The sequence below is a fragment of the Falco rusticolus genome, chromosome 4, assembly GCF_015220075.1.
Source record: "Falco rusticolus isolate bFalRus1 chromosome 4, bFalRus1.pri, whole genome shotgun sequence".
NCBI classification, from domain to species: Eukaryota; Metazoa; Chordata; class Aves; order Falconiformes; family Falconidae; genus Falco; species Falco rusticolus.
In genome coordinates, this window is record NC_051190.1 from 78,076,161 (window position 1) to 78,090,394 (window position 14,234).

Below are 14,234 nucleotides of genomic sequence, written 5' to 3' on the forward strand. Positions count from 1 at the left end.
GAGCACCCTGGTTAAAAACACAGATGGAAGAACATGTGTCCTCAGGTGTGCCAGATCACTGCTATTGCTAGTTAAACAGAGTGGGGAGGGGCCTTTTACATCATTTTCTGTTTTCTTGTTTTCAGTACAGAGGTCTGCTTGCATATGTAGATGCATAAAGATGCACCTTCTTCACATATGTGTGTAGAGATGAACCAGAGAGCTTTACATGCTGCAGCCTCCACCTGGACATACTTGAGGAGCAAGCTGGTGTTATTCACATTTGGGTGCTTACTTTGAGATGTCCTGAAAGAATCTGCTCTTCGGGAGCACAGAGCCTGTGCCATCATTAGGACACTTAATTCAGACACTAGAAGCGATGAATGCTTTGTTTCAAGCCCTCAGAGCGTTGTCTGTCAAGCCTAAAGACAGAACGCCTGTGGGACAAGCAAAACTGGACACAGGAACTCCTGGGTGAGGGGTGAATCCAGGAGATGCAGGTGAGGGTGAGGATGCTGAGGCTGCTCTGCTCTTGCCTTGACCTCTTGTTGGCCCTGGGTAAATTGTTCATTTTCTTTAGGAAGCAGGCAAAAAGAAGACATCTGCTGAGGAAGGGATGATTTCTAGGTAGTGAATGAGCAAACTGTGGAATGGGTAAACAGCATAGCTATGCTAATTACTTCTAGCCGTTTTTAGTCCTCATCTCCTTTTAAACATGCTTTTTCACCCTGTGGCAACACTCAGCTCCCTGCCTTTGGCCCTGCAATGTGGCACAGTGCTGGGATTTGACTTACCCCCACCTGGAGGTGAGATGGTGGAATACAAAACTTCTATGTTGCTAAATAGCTAAACACAAACAGCCGTCTTTGACCCCTTCCCATCCTTCACCACCCTGAAAAGATCAACCAGAGAATGGAATAGGATGCATGTTAAATATCCTTAAACTTCTGAGCATCTCCCGGTAGGTGGTGTTCATATGACTTCTGAATGTTTCAGCATATCTTTAGTTCTCTTTGATTCTTCTGAGGTTATATGGGTGGTAACTGGCAGAATTATACAAATACAGTCTTCACAGCTCAGCAATCCTTGGATCCAGATTTGGAGTTCAATGTGGGTGGCATAGGAGTAAATGCCAATAAGAAGGCTAGGACAGAGTTGTTCCAGAAACTAAATGACTCAGTATAGAGCCTTTGCAAGCTGCAATTAAAGAGCCAGAAGAATATTTTGTAACTATTAAAGTGTAAGGGGGGAAACCTCATTTTTTTGTAATGCTGTTTATTTTTCCTCTTTAGTAAATGTTTTAATCTTGCCTTAAGGCATATTTCTGTTACTTAATGTCAATCAGAGACAATCGGTATCTTTCAAGTCTTTTGCTGCTAGTGGCATTTGCAACACTCCTGCAGGAACATCTTTCAGTTCATTTTAGGGTTAAGACTTCAGATCTCAATAGCTGCATGTTCCCTTTGTTGAGAGAGCCTCTGCGGTGTATATAGAAAGATTTTACAAACTTCCCACAGACTTTACATTAGTTTTGTATGGGTAACTTATCACATGATGACAAGGTATTGTCCAAAACATTTTAAATAAAAGCTGTCACATTGACACAGCGTGGATAATACAAAGTTGTGCAAACCTCAAAGACAATATGAGCTATTGGGTGACGCACTGAATTGAGACCCAGGAAAGTCTTAAGTTATTGTAGTGTCTCTGCTACTGTCTTACTGAATGCCAGGTTTGCAGGATGTCTCAGTTTCTCAAGTTTCCCATCTGTTGAATGGGAATGCAGCACTCACAGGCAATCCTGATGTAGCTGAAGGCACATTTTGAAATGAAAGAATGCAAAGCAATCAGTGAGTGTCAAGTACACATGCGTGGGATACAAAAGTACTGGAATGAGTTACCAGAAAGAAAAAACCCCACCACTCTCACTGTATTAAAAACCTTAAAAAAACTGACTACAAAGTAAAACTGGGAAATATGGTTTTGGTACATTACTTCAGACTGCTACAATAACAAAAACGTTTTGTGTGCACTCGTGCACATGTGTGTCTATGGGCATACATATGTGTGCTTGAAGGAACATGTGGATGTATGTATATGTATATACATTTATATAAAAATAGGTGTAAGCATATATATGCACACACTATTGGTGTGGCATATCTGTGGCATCCCTATTTTTTTGCTTGTACAACAACAGCACATGTATCATACAGACAATAGCTGAGCAGGAACTGAATGCAGTTACTGAGAGCAAGAAAAAATCGTGTTCTAGAATCAAAAAAGCAGTTTTTTACTTTGTTTTATTCTTTTTCTAATCAATCAGTAGTGTTAAATATTTCTAAACTGGCTGTTTACAAAATGTCAGTAAATTTGATGTGGTCAGTTTGGTCAGCTGAAGAGCTGAGCTCAGGATCAGACTGTATTATACACATATTTCATGGGATTCATACCTTCAGATTTCTCTGAGCTGCTAATGAAAAAACAAGAATCAAAAATTGCTATAAGCAGTTCCACAGGGAGGGAGGAATGACCCCAGATTTGCACCATTATCTGTCCTGCAGTCATTGTCACGACTGAGTTTTCAAGACAATTATCATATCCCAGTGGATTTCAGAGCTTATTAAATGCAGTCCTCCTGGGAAGGCTGAAAAGAAGGGGTATTATCTGAAGACCTGCTAGACCAACAGACTTCAGACCTGCATGGGTAATGTTGCCCCTGGCTCTGATGAGGTATAGCAATTTTCAAAACATGTCGGAGATGCCTGTGGATTTTAGAGCACTTTGAAATCCAGGTCTTAAATGAGAAGTTTTGCTCCCAGGGCATAACTTTGAAAACAGAGTGCAGGAAGACAGTAAATGAGTCACAGCAAAGCCCTCTGGAAGCTATGAAGAACACAATTTTGATATATGAAGCTGAACAACAGAAGTGATACAATTCTTGTTCTTTTGAAGAATTTCTGAAGTATTGATCCCCTCCAGTACAGCTCAGGGTATGCTTGTGCTGCTCTAAGCATAAAAAATAAAAAACGATCCCTCAAACACAGTAAGACTTGCCAGATATTAATGTTGGGATATTTTTTAAAGGTAGGCTTCATTTTGAGTATCCATTTCTTAAACAACCTGACGTTTGAGATCCAGAATGTACCCTAGAACTGGACAGGATTCTCCTATTTGTCAACATGATGCAGAAAACTTTTGAAGTTTTGAAGAGCTCACAAGAAAATCCTCTGTCCTACAGAAAGTTCTTTTTACCATAAGCTCCAAAAGTACATCATTGTGCCATTAAACACTTTGCTTTCAAGACTCATTGACAAGGATTTTAGAATACACATTGTTTTTTCTACCCTATTGATTAATATAAGAATGTTACAGTTTATATATGGTGAAAAAAACAAAATAGGAGAATAAACGATGCTATGACACTTTGTAGTTGCTATCTTCCATTGGTGGAAGGTCTCCAACTTTCTTCTTTTGAAGAGATTGTGACCATCCTACTACCTAATATGTTAGACTGAAACAATTGATAATTTTTTTCCCTAGAGCTTGCTTTTGCAATTGAAAGTCTTTGTGCTTTTATAGCACCTGGAGCTGCTACTGTTCCATAGCATACAAGAACAAATTATTGTTCAACATCTCAGTGTAAAATCAAATCTCAAAGAAGTAATAAAACAAATGCCACTTTCACGAATCAGCAAGGAGTTTGTGATTGCTAACTTAGCTGTTTTTCAGTCTAAAAATTAATCCTGTGGCACCTTGTAAATAACTTTTGTTTTGGTTTAGAAGCGCAAAGCCATAATTCACAAAGCAAACAGCAATAAACTCATTATTAAAAACCATATTTCACAGATGTGATCTTTTCAATACTGAGAAATGTAGCATGTCTTTTGATCACTACCGATCCTGCCTTCAGGTGGTTTGGGAAGGGGGCGGAGGGAGGAACCGATGAACAGTGATAGTGCTGTTGGATGAAACGGGTTTAAGGAACCTTGACTATTTATGTTAAAGCTACCTTTTTTTTATGTGGTATCCTATAGTTCCATCCTGAATCTTAACCATTAATACATGGATGTTATATCAAGAAACCACAAAGGAAAATCTTGACTACCAAGAAATGTAATCCCAAATATTACCAGATCCAGTGAATAATAAAGCCAGGATGACAGGATGAGTAACCATACAGATGCCCCCCAGCCTGCAGTGTGATGCTGAATTTCAGGGTAGGGAATACAGCAAACAGACATGAACAGTTACAGAGCTACCCAGTTTTGTGTTGGATTTGTTTTCCTGATTGATTACAACATCAGAAACTGGATAGGACAAGAGATGACTATCGAGTGCTTCGCATCAAAGGTGATGCCAAGTGTTTTAATGCAAGGCCAGTTAAGTGTTTCAGTACTTGCTCAGTATGTTAAATTCTCCCGGGCACACTGGGTGCATTCGTAGGGCTATCAGAGGGCTAGGAAGAGCCTGAGATGGGAAATGTGCTTTGCTGATAGCATATTGTTTATGCCAAATGACGAACAATGCTGGATTATGCATGCTTCATCTTAAACAGCAATGATCTGGATTCCTGAAATGCTAACAGTTTTATAGCAAAGCCTTGAAACTGAAACCTGTAGCCTCTGAGGAAGGTAAAAGGAGAAATCCAAACACCCTCCAGGGATGACAAAATTCATGTTTGGCTTTGAATTTTGCGGCTCAGCTCTGCTTTCTGCTCTGAAGCGTGCAGCACGGTCTGGGCGCTCGCAGCTGCACCGCCCATGATCAGTGCAGTCAACTGCTTCACTTCTCTCTCAGTGGGAGTGTGCGGGCTCTCACACCAGTATGACCCAGGGGGCTCATGCTTTGCTTGTGGCATGTGATCTGTCATCTATATATCTTAAAAAATTGAGAAGGGATTCCCAATTGATCAGCGATTGGTTTACTCAGTGGAGGGAGGGAGTAAGAGAAAGCAGAGTCTTGCCTGTCCCCTTTGCCACAGTACTGCTGCCAAAACTGAGGCAGCCACACAGAGAACTGAGGAAACTTTTAAAACTTAATTAGGGAAGAAAGCAAAGAAAATAATACTACAGTGTGTTTATTTAGAGCTGCAATGCTGCCAGAGAAACCACATAGCTTGCATTTGTAAGCTACGCTTTTCATATAAAACATATTTAACTAAAACAGGAGACAGGAAGAAGCTTTCTTCTAACTTCATTTAAACACATATTTCTGTTGTGTTTTAAATTCCCCTTGGGTTAATGTGAGGCTGGGCTAAAACCTTAGATGTGATGTCGCCTAGCTAGTTTTACTCCCTGAGTTCAGACTTGGGCTTCCATCTGGAGCTCCCAGGATCCATGGACACCGTGGCTCAGAAGGGGCTCACTTGTGCTCCCCTCCTGACACTCTGAGGCTGAGCTAGGGTTTTGCATTCACACATGTATGATCTTCTCTGCAGCTTTTCAAAATATTATATTATTTAGATTGGACATCTCCCTTGTTCTGTTTCCCCCCTCTGTTACAGCCATCAACATAACAATTTCTGTGCTCTTTTTGTGTTCTTCTGGAAGGAGTTTTAATGGATTTGTGGAAGCATCTTTGCATGGCTTTAAGTTTTACAGTAACTTACTAAGTGAACCAGGAAACCAAAGTTTTACCCATGAATGATGCACATTTTATATTATATTTGAAATAATAAAACATGATTTTTCAAACTGTACATATGTGAATTAACAGAAGAACATTGCATCTTTTATAGAATTTTAATGCGGTTGAACAGAATAGCACATGCAGCAGAGTAACCAAGTGGATTACTAGTGTATTTACCAAAAAGATTGTTCATAAAAGGAGAAGACACACAGTGATTCTAAATACTGACATTTTCAATTCCAGTTTGAATTTTCAAAAGTGGAAAATTGTTTTGTAACACAGGCAATCTTTTGGGTGTTTTCTTTGGATGTTGAAAACAATAATAGCTTAAGGACCAAAAAAGATATCCAGCTCACAGTCTGATTTGGCTGCCTATAAATGAAGGTGTAGGATTTTCCTTATAAATATATCTTGCTTGTCATTACATTGAGTTTTTATGCTCTTTAAACACTCTACCCAAAATTTTGATTTTGGATCAGTTCACTGAATTGAACTCTTTTAGAAAATTTCAGCTGAACAGTAGCTCTTTCTGAAAATGAAATTAGAGAAAATCCTCACAGGTTCTTTGCAAGCTTTCTCTCTTTCACAGCCGCTTACCTGAGAAGTGTTGGTGCCTCTGTGTTTCAAAATCTGGCACTGGACTAGAGAGAGGAGAGTTGCAGAGAGGAAGGTCGGGAGCAGGAGGGTCCATGTACAAGCCTGGCACTCCTCTGGCATGAAGCTGCCTACATTTGGCTTGCTGCAAAGCTCTGCTCGCACATGTTCAAGCAGAAACTTGATAGAGTTTGGCAGCTAAATTCTCTGAAGATTTTGAATGTACTTGGCATCTTTCAAGTCTGCAGGAGGCAAGCAGAGCTTCCTCAGGAATTACTTCTTTTGACTGTCAAAAAAATGTGTTTTGGATGATACAGATCATATGCTTCAGATGAAAGAACAAGAAAACCTACAATGAATGAGCAGCTCAAGCATAAGCTGAACCAAAGCAGAACTTTCTTTTAATGTCCAAAAGCTATCAACACGCCAAGCATGCAACTGAGTGAAGTCCAGAAACAGCTGGCTGTCTCTCCCTTCCAAAATTGTCATGTACTTTATTTATTTCATAAGGAATACTTTCTATTTGGTTTCATCCTACTATGAGATGCACACACGAGTACCTGAAGCCATCCTGATGAGTTACACCAAACAGCATTTATTACGGCCGCTTTTTTCCCCACTGAAATGGAGCTTTTGAATAAAAACCATCTGTCCCGCTCTCACTACAGCACCCTGCTGACCAGCCTGAGGCTCCCCAAGCACAGCCTGTGTGAAGAACACCGGTTTCACCTAGGTGAGACATGGACAGTCAGTTGTCTCTCCAGCCAACAGCAAACATGGCTGGTATCTTCATCAGCCTGTATTTCCCCAAGCTCTGGGGAAAGAGCTGGTCCATTTTTTAACAGCATCCCCGCATAATAGATTGCATGCCCAACTTTTTGGTTGGTTTTGAAGCAGACTGTCCCATGCTAGGACTGACGTTACTTCTGTTGAATCAGGGACAAAGCTCTACTCCACTTTGACAGAGGCAGAAGCATCCTGTGAATCTCTGATTACCCATAGCTTTTTCTAAGTCATTTATGAAACTATTCATTTTTCAGTTGTTTCCCACAAAGAAGGGATAATTCTGCGTCTTTTTAGTTTACGAGGCACACTAGAAGATGCCGCAGAATATTTAGCAGGCAATTTGTGCCGTCATAACAGATCTTTGGCTTGGCTTCTGAATCAGAAAAGTCTGCAGAAAAATCTATTGGTCTGGAATAGTGTGCAAAAATGAACTGTCTTGAATCTGTTTGAATATTTAGAGAGTTTATTAAAAACTTCATAGCTCTGAAGTAAGAGATGCAATTTTGTTGTGATCTGCACAATGCAAAAATAAGAAACATGGGACAGGCCTGTATGCTCATTTTTTTTTTTATAGCAGGAAATCAGATTGTAATTTAACATTTATCCACAGCTTAGAGAAGAAGATTGCAGATTATCCTGTTTTGTTAAACAGATGACAATACAATTTAGCTTTGTCAGGAACTACCAACAGTTCTGGAAAGGAGTATCACGCCACTGCATTCTATATTTAATAATTAATTTTGATTCACAAAAAGAACGCCTCTCAAGATGCTCTTGATAATTAAAAAAATTACAGCAATTATAACAGCTCAATAAATACTTCAGCTTCAGCTTCTTTAGTCAGAAAAAAAAGGAACATGGAAATGCTCCTCCAGTCTTTCTACATTTGGAGTTAGGACTGTAGCAAACAATATGGCCCCTCTGGCAGATTCACAGGGTCAAAATCTAATTTGCTGCTAGCTCAGAAGGATGGGCTAAGCAACTAGAGAACTTTGCATCTATACCAAAGATTTCTTGTGTATCCTGGGAAAAGGCTGAGATGCTACACACACAGTCCTAGCCACGTAAATAAAAATTTAGTATATTGGCTAAGCCACTCTGCCTGCCTTTGTGCTGCCCTATGGCGGAGCTGATACTGCCTCCGCCGATCCAAAGGCACTATGGAGTATGGCATGGAGATGATCCACTCTGATTTTAGCTTAACTAGCACTAAGCCAGTGCTCAAATCCCCAGCTGGATACAGAATAATCCTTTATGGGGTGTCTGAATCACGTATACCCCAACACATCCTTCTATTGACAGCTGAAAAGATATAGGGATTAATTGCCTCCACTTGCCCAAAAGAGGTGGGATGAATCCTCCTGAGGTGCCTCTTTCTTTGGCGCAAGCTAAGCAGCACCTCCCAGGCTGTGGAGCACCCGGGGTGGCAGCACAGATGCCCCAGTGCCCTGCACAGAAGCAGTGCTGCCTGGAGCATGGGCAGATGTCTGCAAGAAGGATGTGGAGGACTTGTACTCATGCATATTAGCTAAAATTGTGTCTGGACTCAAGCTGTGCCATAGATACTTTGACTACTGGTGATTGAGAGGTCATTATATGGAAAGAGTACTTCTAATATAATATTATATCTTACTGAGTTCTGATGGTGAGTCCTTTTGCCCCCATGCACAAATGATCCGGCATTCAGCTGCCTCTACAGCCTCTCCACATTCCCTGATAGCGTACAGCCCCTTGAGGACTTTGGGATATAAAAATTGTTAATGGGCAAAGGCTGACAACTTAGCCTGTTATCAAACAGCTTGCTGAGCTTACAGCTCTATCTTCTGTTCCAGGGGCAATTTACTAGGAAATTCCTCACTCCTATGGCAGCTCCTAGGGAAGGCGCAAAGAGGGGGCTCAAAAGCCGCAGGTGTAGCAGCCCAGAGGTTCACAGATGCTGCGTGAATTCTACTCTACTGCTGGGCGGGAACCACCACTTTCTGCCTCTGTGGACAGAAAGACAAGGTGTAAAAAATGTTGGAAGGAGACATCTGGCTGATGCATCCTGGTTAGTGTCTGAGCCTCAAAGCAGGTGCCCAGCAGAGGGCTTAAGCAGGCCACTGAAAGAAGAGGACTCCTAAAAACCAACAGTAGCAGGGAGAGAGCTGTCAATGTGCAAGGTAAGTACGGTGGTCATTATATAAAAATAGATTTAAAGAAATTCTGTAGATTAATGCACCCTGAGGTGATTTAGTGGAATTGCATCACTGTAAATAAAACTACTAAAGCAAATCAGATTTTTAACCTCAATCCTTTAAAAATCTGAACATATGCAAAGACATAGGGGCAGACAAAATACATTATGTCCAGAAATCCTTCCTCAAAGAAATGCCTGCAGAAAATACAGTCAGAAAATATAGCAAGACCAATCCATTTGAGGATCCGGACTCCCTGGCCAAGGCCCCTCCGCTCACCCCGAGAGCATCACAGGCACAAAGAGAACTGAAAGCTTCCATGAGAAAAAGTGAAACTATAACCATTTTTTTTTTTTTTTTTGGTAACTTTTGTGTTACTGGGAACTTGTGTTTTCCACCACAGAAGTGCTTGGGAGAATAAATAAACATTAAGAAATGGCAGCCAGTGAAATTTTGTGCAGTTTGCTCTTTCCTCTGTTGCTCACATATAATGACTTGGGCTTTTGATAAAGCAGTATATTTTTATGACATTTCTGAGTGACCTGGGAAAGTGGAATGGTCCCAGGGCCTATGGAAATGTTTCCGTTTCGTTTTGAAACGTCAATCATTTGACTGGCTGGAAGGAGCTTAACAGGCCCCCGAGAGGGGGCAGGACTCGGGCCATGCTGCCACCACCTGATTTTCAGACTCGTTGCTTTTTCCAAAATATCCATGACCGTTGTTGACATTTGAAGATTTTTCCGTGTGGTTGGGTTGGCTGTGATGTTAAACAGCTGAAAAAAACTTTACTGAGAGCTGGAGAGCTGCAGCTCGGGCTGCAGGCGGACGGTAACAGAAAGCGGGAGCTTGGCGGTGGCACGAACCCCAAGCAGCCCCACGGACGCAGCGACACTCCTTGCTGCGTCGCCTCCCCTCTCGCACCCCTGCTTCAAAATGCAGATAAATCAAATGTCAGCGTGTGAAGCTTGGTTTTAGTGGCCTAATTCATTTGGGCCAAATTCTACCCGGGTATAAAGCGCACAGTTTGCTCTCCTGGTGGCAAAAGCAGAGCTGAAAATTAACAGGGTTTTTAATTTTTATCACGGCCCCTGCCATCCTGCACACATCTTTCTGAAACAACGCGACTTGCTTATTCAGCCTCCATCGCTATTGCAATCGGTGTTTGGTAACGTTTGAAACCCTGCGCAGACGACCAGGGCCAGCACTTTCCACAGAGCCCGGCGCCGGGTCGGCCCGGCGCCCTGCCCCGCACCGCGCACAGCCGCGGCTCCCCGGCACCCACCGCAGCGCCCCCGGGCCCGGCCCGGCGCCCCGCCCCCGGTGCGGCCGCCTCAGGGCTCCGCCGGCCGCCGCCATGCCGGGCGCTGCGCGGCGCCTGTACCGGCGGATCCTGCTGCTGCACCGGGCGCTGCCGGCCGCCCTGCGGGCGCTGGGGGACCGCTACGTGAAGGAGGAGTTCCGCAAGCACAAGGCCGCCGGGCCCGCCGAGGCCCAGCGCTTCCTGCGGGAATGGGAGGCAAGTGCCCGCCGCCCCTCGGGAGTCTGACGGGGGCCGCCTCCCGACCGCGGGCCCGGCGGCCGGCGCCGAGCCCGGGCCTCGCTGCCGGCCTCCCCCGGCCGGGAGCCGCGGGGCCCGGCGGTGCGCAGGGGAGGCCCAGGCGAGGCCCGGGCGCCCGCCCCGGCGAGGGGGAGCGTCCTCTCGGCGGCCGGGCCCTGCCCCGCCGGCCCTGCCGTGCCCTGTCGCGGCCTAGCGTCGTTTAAGGATACGTTGTCGCAGAAAGGGCGACAGCAAGTGCCCGCTGGCTCCTTCGCTGGTGATTGCCACCGAGTGTGGGCGGCTGGCTCGTGTGCTTGGAGCGCCGGCCCCTGCCCCGCGCCCCTCGGGCCGGCTCGGACAGTCACAGAGTTCCTCGGGAGTCTGCATCCCCGGGCGGGTTGTCTTCTGTGGTTCTTGCTTCCCTGCCTCGTCTGTGATTATAACTGTGCTCACACAAGTATATCCAACAGAATGACAACAATTCTATAATTAGTAATATATACACATATAAAAATAGATGTGCACAATTATCTGTTTTTTATAATAATACATCATATAAATGTGTATATATATATTTATAACTACATACATAGATAATTGTCTAATTATAGTTAGCTAAATACTTAGGTGTAAATAACTTCCCTGTGAACTTGTGTTTCATTTTTGGGTGATGTTTTTTCAGAGTGTTTCCTAAGGAAATGCTGCTCCTGCTTAGCACTCCCTCCCCCCGCACCCAGTGGGTCCCAGGGAAGCAGGCTGCCCCCCGAGATTGGAGTGTAACAAGTGTCACAGCAGCAGGAGAGGGACATGCGAGTTGCTTCCCCCCCCCATGCCTGAACTTCAGCAGGTGCTAGCATGTTAATTGACCCCCAGAAATCCATATGGCAGGTGAATGTTATAGACACTTTGCAGAGGAAGAACTTCAATTAAAGCATGAAAACAACTGCAAGAGGCAGATCTATAGACAAGCTTCCCATCCGTTTTCATGCTCGGTGAACTACTGGTTTGGTAGTGGTTTTGAAACTCAAAACTATTTTCCTTCCTGTGGAAGGGATTTGTGTTCTGCTCTGCCCTGGAAGCTGGTTAGCATAGGAGTGTCCGGTGCCTCCTGGCTTAACAGCAGTAGGGTAATGGGGAGAGACCTGACCCATCCCTTCTACCTGCTGTACTTGAAATCCTGGGGGTAAAGCAGCTCCATTACCCTTGTGCCCGGGCATCAGGAACCAGCAGGGAGAACACTGCCTGGTATCCTCTTCAGAGGAGAGGAGTAAGTGTATTTTAATTGCCTCTTGCCAAATGATATGCCCTGAAATCGGGAAAGTTTGTTTCTACAGCTAAAATGCTTGATGCTATTGTAATTCTCAATTGCAGTTTACTTGATGTTGCCAAAATGTTTCCGCATCACTGCTTCCAATTTTAACATGAGCTAAAAAGACAAGTTACAGATTACTATTTTAGGTGCTAAAACCTTCCTTAAGATAGTTAAAGACAAGGAAGAAAATGTGTGCATTGAAATATCTTAAGTCATTTCTGTGAAGTAAACAAATAGTGAAAATGTTTCTCCGTTTTAAAATGTTTTAAAAGGAGATAGGGAAAAATGGGAAAAAAATTAGACTACAAGGAACAGAAGTTGAATTTTGAAACCTGACATTTAGTGCTATTAGCTATGATATGTTCAAGGAAAATAAACTAATAACTGTTTTGAGTGTGTGCATATAAAAAAATTTCCAAATATGTTTGCCTTCTTACAAGATGCTGGGAGATATTAGCACATAGTTAATGTCGCTCTTCTCATGTTTAATTTTTGTTTTATTCTTAGGGTTTTTTTCCCCCAAATAATAATCTGTTTCAAGGGTGGAATTTAAATCAGACTTTCACATTTTTGACCTGAGGGACTTGCTCTGTGGTTCCCAGCTCCTTGAAGACTTGAACTCGGTAACTGAGGAAGGTGGACTGTAGACAGCTTGCATTAGGTAACAGAGAAGGGTGCTCTGCTTCGTGTTGGAGTCCTCTTTGCACCCTTTCCTGGGCAGCAGGACACTCTTAATCAGAACTACATTGGAGGCTTTAGAATGGTTTGTGCAGAACACACCAGATACCTGCACCAGCACCCAGTTCTTGAAGGGCATATGAATCACACAGTGGTGTGTGAAGCTGTGATGTGCTACTTCGCATACATGAGCCGTAACCGTATTTCTTGCCTCCATATCTATTTTTATTAAAAAAACCCAAACGAAACAACAACAAAAAAATAAAGCCAACCCCAAACAGATCACTACAACATTAACACAAAATTAGGTTTATATTCCTTGTTGTTTTAGCAGGTTTTTTTGGGAAAAATGCAAAGTTACAGCTCTGGTAACAGTATTTTGGCATGTCGCACGTTAAGCACTTTTCTTCCCAATTTTCTTGCTCGTTAGGGTACGTGTATACCATACTGCTCTTTAGGGTTGTCAGTACTCAGCTTCCTTCTGGAAAAGTTCTTTCCTTGTATGTTCTGTTGCATGCAAGGTGTCTGGTGCAGGGTGGCCCGATGTCTCACATTACAGAAAAACAGTATTCATAATTTTGTATTAAAATAGTTTATATTAATGTATATTCACCAGAGGGTTAAGATTATGGCTGTGATGGTTACATTGATGTTTCTTGGCTTTGGCTAAGGACTTCAATATGGACTATAATCTTAATAAGCCACCCCATATGCTTCTTGAATGAAAATTTCCAAGGATGATTTACTTTAACATGGAACTACTTTCATTAAAACTCTTCACACTTTTTTGGGTAGTCAGACTTTCTGTGTGTGCTTGAATACACTAGTTCATCGTCTGCTTGTGGTATACTTTCTTGTCCTCCAATTGAATTTGTATTTGCTAATTGTTTGGCTGATAGGCCTGGTAAGTTAATGGCATTATGGTTGTGCCAGATGATCCCCTCTGCCCCCGCCCCCCCCCCCCCCCCCCTTGGTATTTAAATCATGCTGATGCAAGGGGACTGGGCATATTGACTGTTTGTCAAAGAAAACAAGCTGAGCAAATTCCTTTATTTCTTGTGAAACATGGTGAAAAACCTGCAGGATTTTGCTGTTAAAAGCTTTAAAAAAACCTGTTAAATGAATCTTAATTTTACAGGGCATTCAAACAACTGTAGCTTCTAATATTGCTGTAGTTCTTTAATATTAGGTTCTGCTCCATGGCTTTTGGGAAGAACCCAAATCTCAGTGCAGGACCTGAATATTCAGCCTAACCCTCGGATGGGAGTACGGATATTTTGAATATCCTTACAATCCACAAAAGCACAGGTGGAACATTAAAGGGAGATTTCAAAGATTAATTTTAAAAAGAAATAAGTGTCAAAAAGAGGTAAAAAGGCTCCCAAATGATGTTGTCATAGTATGTGAATGATTCATATAGTTTTCTTGTAAAGATGAGAAGGGATTCCCTTGTTTGCCACGCACTGGAATTGAGGGGATTAGTGTTAGAACCCAACCATGTTGATGGCTGATGTCATTTTATAAAAAACCTAAACTGACCTGT

General features: G+C 42.9%; 1 protein-coding gene across 1 annotated transcript in view; it reads left to right on the forward strand.

The window, feature by feature from the left end:
- Nucleotides 1-10,480: 10,480 nt before the first annotated feature.
- The window catches only part of SDHAF3 (succinate dehydrogenase complex assembly factor 3), a 37,564-nt gene continuing 33,810 nt past the window's right edge, over nucleotides 10,481-14,234 (forward strand). Inside the window, exon 1 of the mRNA XM_037385610.1 lies at nucleotides 10,481-10,680. Within this exon, the coding sequence (XP_037241507.1) occupies nucleotides 10,519-10,680 (162 nt within the window). The 5' untranslated portion in view covers nucleotides 10,481-10,518. The remainder of the gene's footprint in view (nucleotides 10,681-14,234) is intronic.